Here is a 14,592-nt window from a genome sequence, read left to right on the forward strand (position 1 = left end):
GAACCAGTCTTCAATCCTTTGACTCTTGGAATACAGAGCTTTTAAATACTTAGGGTTTGGGTAAATAGGTACGATTTTGTAAAATTCAGAATTTTGGAGAATCTGAAATATATATTTGAAATATATATTTGATTGAAGCTTTAAGGGAACTTTTGAAGTCTTTGTGGAAGAGTTTCCCATGTATGGTATTAGGCTTTGATATATATATTTGATTTGATTTAGAAATATATATTTGATTGAAGCTTTAAGGGAACTTTTGAAGTTTTTGTGGAAGAGTTTCCCATGTATGGTATTAGGCTTTTCTTTATTGATGGAACTGCCATAATGCAGTGTCTGTGAGCAATAGAGGCTGATGTTGCAGAGAGACCTTTTAACAGAGCAGCGTGTGGTAAGTAAATAGACCTAAACATGTACTGATGGTCTTTAATATTGGAGGCAAAAAATCCGGTTAGGAAACAGGTTTACAGTAGACTAAGGCACTTGGCAATAAGAATGAGTAAAAGGATGATAGAAAAAGTAACAGAGTACTTTACAGGTAGTAATTCCATACATTCATTATAGGGCAAATGTGAATATAACTATTGATGATATTCTCAGAGTACTAATAGATGATACCAGTCATCACTTGGTTTCCTGATAACACATTTTTAATTGAGAAAATGTTTGAGGAAACTCTTTGTAGTTGGCATCCCTGAGGTGATTATCTTCCCTATACTCCCATCCCCTCATTACAGTTTCAGGTCGTGACAGCCAGAGACATGAAGAAGGGAGGTCCCTGAGAATCTAATTATTTGAATCCTTTTTAACCACCTTGATGACTCTATAGGTCTTTCTTTAAATTGTCATTGGAATGTCCTGAATATAGTGTAAGATTTGCTCACAATTTTTAGGGAGGGGTCTGGAAAATATTTAGGCTAAGTGTAGTTCATTTGGTTGTGGAATTAAAAGTTACCTGTGCAGTTTATCCCCTTCTTGTCTTTTGTCAGTTTTCCTGAAACATACGAGGAATTTATAAATTTTGTAGTTGTTAGACCTTGGGAGAATTGACAGATGGTGGCTTAATGATTTAAAGTTCAGTTTTAAAGTCTGAACATTGTCATATGTGAAGTAAATGACAGTACTTATCAAGTAATCATCAGAGCAGTTTTTAAGGTGACCATGTGTACTTTGATATAGATACTCTTAGATGCACAGGGAGATTGGGAAAGTTCTGAATTACAAACTAAGTTTATAAATTCGACACTAGGCAGTTCTACACTGAACTATTTCTGTGGCAAACATATGAGCATTTTTGCATGTTCATAGCAAATGGTTCTGTTCACAAGATGCTTGTGAAATTATACAGGAATAATGGCTTATCTCCTTTGAAGGGATAAGTGAATTTTGGAAAAAAAATTTCTTTTTTTCTCTAAAGATTGATTAGAGAGAGAGCATGCATGCATGTTCGCACACATGCACTCTTTTTCGAATTAGGAACACAAAAGCATCTAAGACCAGCAGACGGAGAGACTCTCACACTCCCCACTGAGTGCAGAGCCAGGAATGGGGCTCCTCCCACGGACCCATGAGATCCTGACCTAAACCAAAACCAAGAGTCCTACGTTCAGCTGACTGAGCCACCCAGGCATCCCTTGGAGAAGTTTCTTAATTTGTCTGTTTACCCTCCCTGACATTGAGCATATGGTCCTTAGATTAAGTGTCCAAAGCCCTGTTTTGACCTTGTCACACTTCTCTGACTTCAGAGGCTATCTGCAGTATGGCCCCAGGCTACCTTCCCCTAGCCTAACCTCCCCTTCTCAGCATAGCGCTCTCTGTAGTCTGGATCCTGCCCTTGCTTTTCTGCCCCTCCCAATTTTGACTTAAAGGGTGCCCTGCAGCAAGAATGTTCTTTCTTCCCATCTGATCATCCTTTTAGAACTATTCCTGTACTTCATTGCCCTGCTCTTGAGTCATGCTTTTTTGATTACAGTAGCTGGAAGTGATCCCTTTTTCCTTTATGCTTCTCTTGCTGTAACTTGGTATTCTCTGCTGACCTTTAACCACAGATTGCTTTGTATTTAGTCATTTGTGTCTTTTGTTATCTCTCCCAATTCAAGTTTTTTTAAAGATTGTATTTATTCATGAAAGAGAAAGAGAGAGAGAGGCAGAGACACAGGCAGAGGGAGAAGCAGGCTCCATGCAGGGAGCCCGAAGTGGGACTTGATCCCGGGTCTCCAGGATCACGCCCTGAGCCACCCAGGGATTCCCACTCTCCCAATTCGGTTTTAAGCAATGTGAAAGTGATTCTTTTTTTCTTTTCTTCTTCTTCTTCTTCTTTTTTTTTTTTTTTTGGTCTTGTATGCTTTTGTGTCCCACTCAAGGCCTAGAAGCAGACATGGAAATGGAGAAAACACCAAAGTCCAGATGCCATGTTTCTAGTTGCAACTCTGCCATTAGCTAGTTTTGTGACTTTTGACTTTTTGTGATGAAGTCACTTACCAACTCTTTATATCTTGGTGTCTTTAACATAAAATGAAGGGTTTGAGAAGGTGCTATCCAGATGCTTCAGTAGTTATGGCACAGTGGTTTCTCTTTAGCATTGTTCCTTGAACATAGATGTTCAATAAATAGTGAATGAATAAATAATCCAAACCTCATTTTTCATCATTACTGTTGCCTACCAGATCTCTTTTGTTCTAAGTGAAAGCATATAATTGGTGAATGTTAGCTTCCAGCCTCTGTCCTTTGTTCTTGGTCCTCGCAGTCAGATTCATTGACCCATTTTTGTCATATAATATATGTTTCTCACTAGTTTCCCATTACTTTCTTTCCAGACTTAATAAACATTGCATGTAGGTTCTTTAAAACTCTCAAGTTAATCAGTTGAACATATGTAACAAAATCTTGGTCCGTTTTATCCTTAAAGCATTATTCATAGAAATTATGGCCCATTCTATATTATGCAGCTATGTGTAATGGGAACATATATACTCAAATTCATATGTGTTTGTAATGTGTTCATTGTGTAGCATGGAATTTAGGTCTTTTTTCTGAAAATGGTTGTTGATTTTTTTTTCCCCCTCCCAAGGGTGGTTAAGAAGGTGGCTCAATATATGGCTGATGTATTGGAGGATAGTAAAGATAAAGTTCAGGAGAATCTATTGGCCAATGGAGGTAAGCTAATGTTTCAGGATTTGATATTGACTTATATAAGGTGAATGACTTAGCTACGAAAACGGAATAGTTGTGGAGTGTCTCTTTGCGCCTACATTTTTTATTCTTTTCATTTGAATGTGAAAGGATCTGTGTTTTGAAGATTGTTGTAGACTCCTACAAACAATTATCACCTGGTTTTAATAGGTTTATTTTCAGTTTGGATAAGTTGGCAAAGAAAGAACATATTTTTGTCAAATTCTGCTTATTGAAGAGACAGTTGGAGGTAGTTAATCTTTGTATCTCTTTCTCCTACATATGAGGCAAATCATGGGTATGCGCATATTCCATTTTTTAAGTCATCAAAGTAGAAGGAGCATTTTAATATGTATATGTATAAATTTTGAGTAAGGAGAAGAGATCCAGCCAGATTACAAGGTAAAAATGTTTATTAATCCATGTTACTTAATATAGTTCCACATTTTTAAAATCGAGACTCTCCAGCAATGATGACGTCTTTACTGATTTTCTCAGCAGATTTCAGCGTTAAAATTTATTACTGTGTAGGAAAACTATACACAGTCTATTGCTTCTTAGTAATTAATTTGTTTCCTTATTTCAGTTGACTTGGTTACTTATATAACAAGGTTTCAGTGGGACATGGCTAAATATCCAATCAAGCAGTCCCTGAAAAATATATCTGAAATAATTGCCAAGGTAAGATAAAAAATGACACAAGTGGGACACATTGATTTATTTATTTCATAAGTATTTAGCTGTAAAGTATTCTTTAGGTTTTGACAAAGTAAATGATATGTGACTAATACAAATAGGAGGTACCCTTAGTACAAATTTTACAAAAAGGAAAGATGTTAAAAAGTGTAACACTTTGCTGTACACGTTATCCAAGTTGTGTCATTTAAGTGGCTAACTTAAGTATTGCGTCAGTGGTGGCTAACTTAAGTATTGCATCAGTGGTCTCTAAGTAAGAAAATAAACTGTAAAATTCTATAATTATTATTTATACAAATTTTAAGGGTAACTGAAGTTATGTAGAACAGGAAATTGGAATCTATTAAAGATTTAGCAGTCATCCAGGTAAGTGACAGTGATTACTTCAGCATGTTTTCTGTACAGTACTGATTCAGACATTAAACTTTATGGGTTCTCTGATGCCTTCTGACATTCAATATTGATCCTCTACCCAGAAAAATTCCTATATTTATGTAAACATGAGTTTATGTACAGTTTCAGGGAGTACACAGATCTTGAAGTTCATCCATGAACTTTTAAGAGTTCCTTTCATATTGTAGTCATTGAAATTGAGAGAAAATGTAAAAGTCTTCCTAAAACTATAAACAGGGCAATAGACAAGGCCCTTTTAATCATCAACATTGTCATGACCTGACTAGGATGACTAGGATGAAAAAGTATGGTTTAAATTGCTTGGACAGACTTTTTCCTGGCTCCCAATGACTTTATTTGAATAGTGTACTCTATAGTTAAATATGAATGAGTAGATTTATAAAGAATTTAAAAACTGAAATCATCATTATAATTTAATGAAAACAAGTAATTTGATTATACAGAGTGGTACTCTTACTATGACTGAGCCTTATTTTCTTTTGATCCTTATCAAATATCTAATCATCATCTTCTGATACTGGTATAGATGAGGAAACTGGATCATAGAGGTGAATTGACTTCTCCTGGGGGCACACAGCTAATAATGGTAGAGCCAAGTCGAAACTAGTTTTTCAAATGTTAAATCTGCTGATATGTATTTTCTCCTTAAATTGTTAGTAGTTTTAGGCCTCATTTTGAAAAATCATCTTCTGTAACATTTATAAATACATTCAACCACAATTTTAATTTGATCGCAAAAATATTTTGTGTAAGAATAGTGTAAAACAAAACTGTGTAGTTTATTACTTTTGGAAATTGATCCTTTAGCCTTATGAATTTAAAGTCTTTTAATCAATAATATCTATACCCAGTGGCCTAGATTCCATTCACATGGTTTAAGAAGTAATATCGTAACAGTAATTAAAATATATGTGGACTAAAACATTATCTTTAGTACAAAAATTTTTTTTTTTAGTACAAAAATTTCATATGGAAATTACCAAGGTTGTTTCAAAATGAAGTAGGTTATTTTTTAACATGAACTTTTAAAGTTGTGCTTTTTTTAAAAAATTTTTTTTCAATTTTTATTTATTTATGATAGAGAGAGAAAGAGAAAGAGGCAGAGACATAGGCAGAGGGATAAGCAGGCTCCATGCACCGGGAGCCCGATGTGGGATTCGATCCCGGGTCTCCAGGATCGCGCCCTGGGCCAAAGGCAGGCGCCAAACCGCTGCGCCACCCAGGGGTCCCAAGTTGTGCTTTTAAAATAATAGTTCTTTTTTTTTTTTTTTTTTTTTTTAAATAATAGTTCTTACATCAGCAACTAGTGGTGTTTTTTAAAGTAAATGTTCAGGTACAGCTACTTTATTTGTGTTAGTAGAGGCAGATTTAGGAAAATTTGCCTGTTTTTCTTTTTCATTTTTAAAGGGAGTGACTCAGATTGACAATGACCTGAAATCTAGAGCATCCGCATATAATAACTTGAAAGGAAATCTTCAGAATTTGGAACGGAAGAATGCGTAAGCATATTAAGTATATGTGAATTTAAGAAGTGGGGGAGCATTCTAGCATGCACTAAATGAGCTATTGTTGGAGTTTAGTTAATTTCAGTTTATGCTGTTTCTGTAATCAAAACAGTGTTTGTTTACTTCATGGAGAAAAGTTTATTAATTTGGGCTAGTCAAAACAGATGTGAGGCTGATTTTATTATGCTTGTTTCATAAAACTTGTGAGTTGAGTCTTAGTTTATCCCTTTATACATTTTGAGTTTTTACTGAAAAATTGTCTAAAACTGTTTAAAATCAAATCATAGTTTAATTACATAGCAGTTACCTGCTCCTTAAAATAATTGAAGAATCCTTTTGCAGTGTAATTTATCTGTTTTTCTGTTTTCCAGGTTTAGCTTTTTTACGTTAGGTTTTCAAAAATTAAAACATGTTTGTTTTCTTGATCTTATTGTATGACTACTGCAAGCTTTAAGCATAAACAAGTTATGCATTTGTATTCCAGAAGGAAAGTTGGTGGGATGCCTTCAGTGGTACAAATAACGCAGGTCATTTTCATTATGAAATGTACTGGGAGACCAAATGAAGACTGATTTGGAAGAGTTAATTATTGAGTTAACTAACCAAAATTGCTTAGTATCAGATGATACCCAGGGAGAGGAAGGAAAATCAAAGGTTGTCCTTAGACGATATAATTTTATAATTATGAAATAGACTTTAATTGGCATATAATGAATAACACTTGTCCAGTCAAGATATTATATATGTAATCAAGAGAAGAGCTGAGTTACACTAATTAAAGCAAACACAAAGGGAGATACTAGAGGCAAATTTTGATAAATGTTGACATTTCTTTGATAATGGGAGTGAGAAATAGCTACATTTTGGTTTCATATAAATAAAAATGTTAACTAAAATTAATCTGTTTCTCAAGATGTATGTGAATGTAATTAGCCTGCTGTTTCTTTACTTGTATTATGGAGGCATTATCAGCCTGATTATTATTTTTTTTTTTATTCCTCAGAGGAAGTTTGCTAACTAGAAGTTTAGCGGAAATTGTGAAGAAGGATGATTTTGTTCTTGATTCAGAGTATCTCGTCACATTACTGGTCGTAGTTCCCAAGTATGTCTTTTAATTACAAAAGTTTTTTACTTGTTAAAATATAAGAAAAATATTAGTATCTGATATTGTAATTTGAAGTGTTCCATAGAACTCAATTGTAGAGGGACTATTACCTTGTCATTCATTCTGTCAACCAGTTCAACTCATGGCACATGTAGTAGAATTTAGTTCTTAATTTGGTAACGGAGACATCAATTATAAATTGAGATTCCAAATCAAATTTAGCAGCTTAGTACAATTGGCTTATTTAAAAATTAAATAATACTAAATTACTAGATTTTTTTAAAGTACATATTTTGGATTTTTCGATACTAGGAAGCTCTTTGTCTTTTTGAAAAATCTTTATGATTGTTGAAGATGAGTGAAACCCTTTAAGAATCAAAGGATAGATTAGGTCAAGGGTTATTAGCAAAGGTTTTCTGTAAAGGGCCATGTAGTTAATATCTCACAATTTGTGAGCCATAAGATCTCTTACAACTATTCAGCTCTGCGATGTCAACTCTGTGGTTGTAGCTGAAAGCAGCCATACACAGTATATACAGATCAGATGTGGCTGTGTTTCACTAAAACGTTATTTATGAAAACAGGCTCTGCGCATAGTTTGCTGGATTAGATAACCCTTTGAAATCTTCTTTACTCCCCCCACCCCAAAAAAGAAATCTTCTTTAGAGTAGGTCTTCTGTGTTAACGTTTGATTATAGTTAATCTTGGTAAAATGAAACCTTTGGACACTCATAGAAAGGATTAGAACTCTGTGCACATACGTGTGTGTGTGTGTGTGTGTGTATGTGTGTATGAGAGAGAAACACTGGTAATGGTTTTACTTCTGACTTGGACTGAAGTCTTGCTATTGGGGAATCTTTGGAGGATCCAAACTGAGGTGGGAGATTTGGAGATTCTTCACAGTATCATTGCATGAATTCTTGCTTTGCTGTGCTCTCCATTTTTATCTCGTTAAAAAGCTGGGATTGGAAAATGATACCTCCTAGAAAGGGTGGGAAAACACCCCCATTGAATTTACTGTAGCTACAATATTATCTGACTCCTGCTTTTGCCCCTTTATTGCAGAATACTAGAGCACTGATTATTTATAATAAATTTCTGTGTATCTGTGTTTTTATACTATTAGGAAAATAACCTTTGCTCAGATAAAAGATTTGTCTCAGTCTTTATTGAAAATTGGTGTTTAAAATCAGAAGTTTTTACGATCTTCTGTACATTATAATTGAAACATAGGACCTAGAGTACCTTATGTGTTGAATCATTCACTATCTGGTCTCCAAATACTGCAGTTCTTTATATTGCAAACATAACTGTCTTTCCGCACACGCCCAAAACCGTTGGTCTCTAGAGAAGGTGGTTGTTGTACAACGTTCTGTGCAGCATGGTTTGCTGTCACTTAATTTACTCAATGCTTCCTGGCATGCTGTGCTTTTAGTAAATACAGTTTGATCCAGCCTCTCATAACAGCCAGTGAATAGAAATGGTAGGGATTTCAGTATGGCATTTAAATTAATTTATTTTTAACAAGGTAATATGTATTAACTCTGAAGTTTGAAAGTCATTTAGAATCTGTACTTCACTTCCTTTCCACACTTAGTTCTAGGATGTGCCTCTTTTGCAATACTGGATATAAGAGTGGTGAACTGCATTTCCTGCTTCACCAGTTACTATATTTGAAATTCATTCTCAGTAGGAAACTTGGATTTTTTTTGTTGTTGTTACATAGATTTGAGGTATGCTTTAGTCAAATGTCCTGTTTTTCTCATATTTTTTCTCCTTCTAGATATGGCAGTAGGTAAGACATGTTTTTTCATTTCTAGTACTTACTGTACCTTTTTGCAGGTTAAACCACAATGACTGGATTAAGCAGTATGAAACACTAGCTGAAATGGTAGTTCCAAGGTCTAGCAAGTAAGTAGTACTCTGTAAAAACCCATTTCTTTCCTAGATTTCCTCTTTATAGCTGGAATATTGGGTTGGGAAGTATCTTTATCGTTTCTTTGTAGAAAATTTACAATTTCAGGACCATATCTTTCACCTTATAAATAAGTTATTTTAACTCTAGTTATCACAGTTATAGACCTGGAAGGGACTCTCTACAGTCGAATCGACTGCCTCATGTTTATAGATGTAGAAGTTTGAGGCCTCAGGGGTGAAGTGGGTTGCCCAGTCACACATCTCACTAATGGCAGGACTAGAATTAGAACCCCGGTCACTGGTGTGGTACTTTTTCTGCCATGCTGTGCCACCTTCTGAAAATTCTTCATTCAGTATTTATTGTATAATCATTATGTGTCTATGTATAATTCATTTGTCTTGCAAAGGAAGTGTACCAAAATGGCTGCTAGAGTGCCGTGTTGATCTCTAAATATCCACCATCACTTTCCAGTGAGCATAGATTCAGCCTAACCTATATTTTCCATTAAGAAAACCCTTGTATTAAGTGTTTTTAAATTTATGGATTGATATACATTGTCTAATTTGATTTTACAACACTTCCGAGAAGTGTTGGAGCAGTTATTCTTGTGGCTAAAGAAGTAAAGATACAGAAGAATTGAGTAGTTGCCCAAGGCATATGGCTGTATTTGACTGTGTAAGTGTCATGACAAAGTTAGGACTAAAAGTCAGGTATTTATTTTAATGTTAGGGCTTATACTGTTGACACTACCTTTGTCATTTTTTTCTGTATTAGATTCACACTAGAAGTTCTTTGAAAAAATATTAAATACAGTGTATATGCACCCCCCAGGAATCTTTTGTATGGCTATGCCTCAAGAGGTGGCAACATGTGGTGAGAGAAAGATATAGCAGATAGTAAAGAAGTGGTATTAGTAAGGTTAGGCCCATGAAATATTTTCTTTTCCAGTTTCATTGTGTCATATGGGAGGTAGCTTAGTATAATGGAAAGAGTGCTGGACCCAGGGATCTGAGTTCTATTGCTGGTTCTGCTACCAACTTGCTATGTGACCCGGGGTAAGTCATTTACCTTCTTTGGGCCTCATTTTCTTTGTCTATAAAATGAGCATAGCACCTTCCCAGTACACATTATGAGGCTATTTTAAGGCTTGATAAGATATATAAAATATACAGTATACGATTATCATAGTTTCACAGATGTGGATTTTTTTTTTTTTTTGAGAACTAAACCACAAACCTCTGCTCATCACAATCCCTGCCCCACCCCCCGTTTTGGGGAATGCCTTCCATTCACACCAGCCCCTCACATGGTGAACTGAAGACTAAGGTTGTGTCTTCATATTAGTCTTCTTTTTTTTTTTTTTCATATTAGTCTTCTACTGAAGCTGTTTATTCTAACAAATAACAACTTCTTCTATCTCTGTACTCTGTAGGATGTTAAAGCCATAGAGGTTGACTTTATGTCTGAGAGGCAGGGGAAGGAGGAGACCCAAGGACCCAGTGTATACAGAATATCCTCACAGGTTGTAATATGTCAGACCTAGGGTCCAGGGAAGTGGTGTGTAGATAAGTTTCAGATTTATTTTGAAAAGACTTAAAAAATACTACTTTAGAGATTTACATCTCTTGAACATCACTGTAGTAGTTTAAAGGAAAAAATTCTGAGCGGTAAGAGTTCATTGTAGACAGCCTCAGCTTCTGAATGATGAATTACTGCTCTCTGACCACCAGTCAGTGAGAACCACTGTTGTACCTGTTTCTCAGTTCAGAGACATTCAGAACCACTGACATGAAAGTTTAGCTATTTAAATTTAGTCCACAAGAACAACAGCTATACCAGCACTGTGAAGAGGATGGTTCACTTGTGTGGGGCAGACAGGCGATAGTGGGCTACATTGGAATTTTGTCCACTGTTCAGGAAAGATCTCTATGACTTGATGCTGGATTTTTTGCTTATCATAACAACTAACACTTTTGAATAGCTGCTTTGTGCTAGTAATTGTTCTAAGTGCCTCATTTTTAAGTCATTTTGTAAGTAGTAATACTTTCAGTTGTTGCTTTTTGGCTCTTGAGTCCTTAGTCTTGAGTGCAGTGAAGATGAAAGTGAAATTCTGAGGTAGAAGAATCCTGTCTTCAAACCTGAAGGAAATAATTTCACTTAAAAAATGCTTAGAATCCAGCTATTTGTAAAATATTCTACTTAAGTCTTAAAATTATTGGACAGCTTGGAACTCTACTATCTTTGTTGTGTGGATAAGTGTAGGGAGGTATGTAAATGCCATGCAAAGTTATGGCCAAAGAAGTGGAGTCTGGGTTGCTCTTCTGCTTCTTGTTGGAAAAACTGTTCAGAGAGAGGTGTTTTTCACTTGTACTCAGGATTACTACTTTCCTTTTTGTCTGTCTACTTTTACTTGTGAAGAGAGTTTGACCAGGTCCCATCACTAGTAAACTTGTGCCTTTTCTGTGTTATTGGAAAGTACCACAAACACATTGGTGCTTCACAGAGGTTTTTGGTCAGGGAGCTAGAGGAACCTCACTAGGAAAGCTTAAGAAAAACTGTACAAGCCATTGTGCAGAGAAAAGTTCCCTTGTGTTGTGGGGGTTGTAAAAATAACTTTCATGAAGAAAAGCAGAAGAGCTGCCTTAGCAGTGACATAGGAAGATGAATTAGGGGACGGAAGATTGCAGGTCTGAGTTTTAGGACAGAGCTAAGAAATCAGAAGCAGCAGGCAGAACTAGTGAGCTCCAGAAGCACAGCTACTCACTTGGATGACTGAAAATGCCATGAAATGTGTGGAAAACATTGCTGCTTCCTTCAGGCCTGGTTAGGCCTGTATGAAGATGGTGCTACTACTACTACATAACAATAGAACTAAAGGAAGACATGTTTTGTGGTCATTTATTTGAACCTAGTCCAACTTGTGCATCCTGTGTTAAGCTAAACTAAACTCCCTTTCAGGCACGGTTCCAAGTCCATGTTTAATCATAAGAAGATGGCACTTTCTTGCCTCTTTCTTCTCCTTCTGGCTTTCATTTTGTTTCTCTGTCTTGGTCTCATGTCACTTCAGGTCGCTGCTGGTTTTGGTTTGGTTTGAAATCCCTCCAACTTTGGCTTCCTGCAGCTCACAAAGCATCACCTCCACTTGAATTTTGTGGGCTCTTCTCTTGCTTCACCCTTGACCTCTAAAAGGCTTTACTTCTGTAACTTTAAATCCAGTTCTTGAACCAGAGCCTGCTTTCCATCTTTTCCACTGTTATAGAACCTGCTCTTTGTTGTTTTTAAGATTTTAAGATTTTATTTATTCATGAGAGACAGAGAGAGAGGCAGAGACACAAGCAGAGGGAAAAGCAACTCCTCAAAGGAAGTCCGATGTGGGACTCGATCCCAGGACTCTGGGATCATGCCCTGAACCGAAAGCAGAAGCTCAACCACTTAGCCACCCAGGCGTCCCAGAACCTGCTCTTTGACCTTGTCCATCTCTAGTCCCCACCCTTTGCACTGACATTGTTGGTTTCCTCAAGTCATGCTTCCTCTCCTGCTGAGCCTGGAGTCTTGAGTCATCACTTTAGCTGTTGTCTTGCCTGCACCGTCATTTCTGGCCCCTGTGACCTCTTGCAAACTCCCTTCCCCAATTAATCTGTAATTCAGTCTGCCAGCTTCTATGCCTAAATTGCCTGAGTGAGCTGGAGAGAATCTAGTGTGGGTCTGAGTTGTGGCCAGGCTAGACTTGGGCTTTTCTGTCTTAGTGGGACAGAGTATTCTGTCAGCGCATTTTTCAGCCACACCCTGGGCTCTGATCTCCACCTGCAGCTTTGGGACTCCGAAATCTCCATCTGTGGCCTCATGATCCCTGTAGTTTCAGACTCCCACACCTGGTTTCCTCCTGGGCACTGTATGTGTCTGTGCCACAGGTAATAGGACATTATTCCCCCCCACCAGCCCCCAATCCCAGCCTCAGGTGTTCATCTCATGTAGTGTGTGGCAGCAACCTCTGCCTAGTTATCAAACCAGACCATGGTAATCAGCTATTTTGGACTCTTACCTCTCCCTCTCTCCACCCCCCCGCCCCATGACCCAATCTAACAGCTATATTATTTCTACCTCCAGTAGCATTTGGTTGAGTCATATGGAATTGCTGTTTTGTAGGTCAAAAATGGTCAGATACCAACAACTTCGTATGTTTCTACTGACTTTATACCCCCTGTCCCCTCTTGGCCCTGCCCTTGTAGCTGCAGCCGCTGCTTTAGTTTAGGTTCCCATCTCTTGCCTGGACTATTGTAATTGCCATTAGCTGGTCTCCTTTATCTCCAGTATTTTCCTCCTCTCATCACTCTCCTGCATTGCTGCCATTTTCATTTTCGTGGTGTACCAATCTACTACTGGCACATACGTATGCATACACACCCACCCCTTGTACTCTGTGTTCCAGCTACTTATTTCTGGTAGAGCCCCAAATGCGCCATGCTATTCCACATCTGTATGCATTTGCTTGTGGGATTCTACTGGCATGTTCTCTCTTTTGCCTGTTATTCAGACTTCCACTTGACATCACTGCTCTTGTGAAACTCCTTAATGTCCCCTGAGATAGTTATTTATTCCCTTTTTGCCCCAATATGTTACATATATCTTCTATTATAATATTTACAGTTCTGTATTGTATTACTTGTTTCTGTCTCCTTTCTTGGTTAGACCCCTGCCTTGAGGTCAGCAAACTACATTGTCTTAGCTTTATTCCTAATATGTAGCAAGAGCGGGGTACATTTATAGAGGCTTAGTACATGTTACATAATTGAAAGTCCATTATACCAAGGACTCATGGTTTGTTTTTTTATAATGTTTTAAGAAATACCTTTCCTAGGTATAGGAAGGAAAAGCAAATAGTTTCTATTTATTTTTTCTTAATAAGGTAGCACAGCAGGATTTAGTCATAAAATAAGACTGAATTTTTATCTTGGCTTCTTTCCCCATGAGGATTTTGAATAAGCCAGACAATTTTGCTATGACCCAGGTCTCTACATGATAAAGGAGCCTGCATAATAGACACCCTGCTCACTGTCATAGAGCCATGTCAAACATCAAATACTTTTGAAATGGTCTTTAAAATGGCAGAGTACTGCGTTAATTTAAAAGATAACTGTGACAGTGGAGGAGTATTATAGGGGTCTGCACTAGCCTGTCAGGTTGGATTTGGATTTGTTTTGATCACAGTGTGCATTTTACAGAGTTAAGCCTGGGAGACCTGAAGATCATTAAAGGTTTTTTATGGCATTCTGTCCACTTGGTAGCTGCCTTGCTTTGGATTTGATAGGCACCAGGAGCAAGAACTAAGAGTAATAGTTTTGAGAGAGCACCTTTTATTTACTTATTCATTTTTTAAGTTTTAAGCTTTTAAAAGATTTTATTATTTATTTTTTTAAGATTAAAATTTTATTCTTAAGTAATCTCTACACCCATTGTGTGACTTGAACTCTTAACCCTGAGATCAAGAGTTGTGTACTCTACTGACTGAGCCAACCAGAGAGGGCACCGTTTTTTTTTTTTGTTGTTGTTGTTGTTGTTGTTGTTGTTGTTGTTTTTTAAGAGAGGGAGAGGGCTGTAGGAAAAAAAGAGGAAGAGAGAAAAGGGACAAAGAAAATCTTAAGCAGGCTCCATGCCTGGCACAGAACCCGACATGGGGCTCAATCTCAGTGACCCTGAGATCATGACCTGAGCCAAAATCAGGAGTTGGTTACTTCACTGACTGAGCCACCCAGGCGCCCCAAGAGGGCACCTTTGAAAAGGAAGTT

General features: G+C 37.0%; 1 protein-coding gene across 4 annotated transcripts in view; it reads left to right on the forward strand.

Annotated features, from left to right (window-relative positions):
- The window catches only part of ATP6V1C1 (ATPase H+ transporting V1 subunit C1), a 60,017-nt gene that overhangs the window by 20,971 nt on the left and 24,454 nt on the right, over positions 1 to 14,592 (forward strand). For all 4 annotated transcript variants that reach the window (XM_077846849.1, XM_077846848.1, XM_077846847.1 and 1 more), the window contains 5 exons: positions 3,068 to 3,153; positions 3,755 to 3,849; positions 5,686 to 5,777; positions 6,787 to 6,885; positions 8,731 to 8,799. In XM_077846849.1, the coding sequence (XP_077702975.1) occupies positions 3,068 to 3,153; positions 3,755 to 3,849; positions 5,686 to 5,777; positions 6,787 to 6,885; positions 8,731 to 8,799 (441 nt within the window). The remainder of the gene's footprint in view (positions 1 to 3,067; positions 3,154 to 3,754; positions 3,850 to 5,685; positions 5,778 to 6,786; positions 6,886 to 8,730; positions 8,800 to 14,592) is intronic.

This window comes from Canis aureus, chromosome 14 (genome assembly GCF_053574225.1).
Source record: "Canis aureus isolate CA01 chromosome 14, VMU_Caureus_v.1.0, whole genome shotgun sequence".
NCBI lineage: Eukaryota > Metazoa > Chordata > Mammalia > Carnivora > Canidae > Canis > Canis aureus.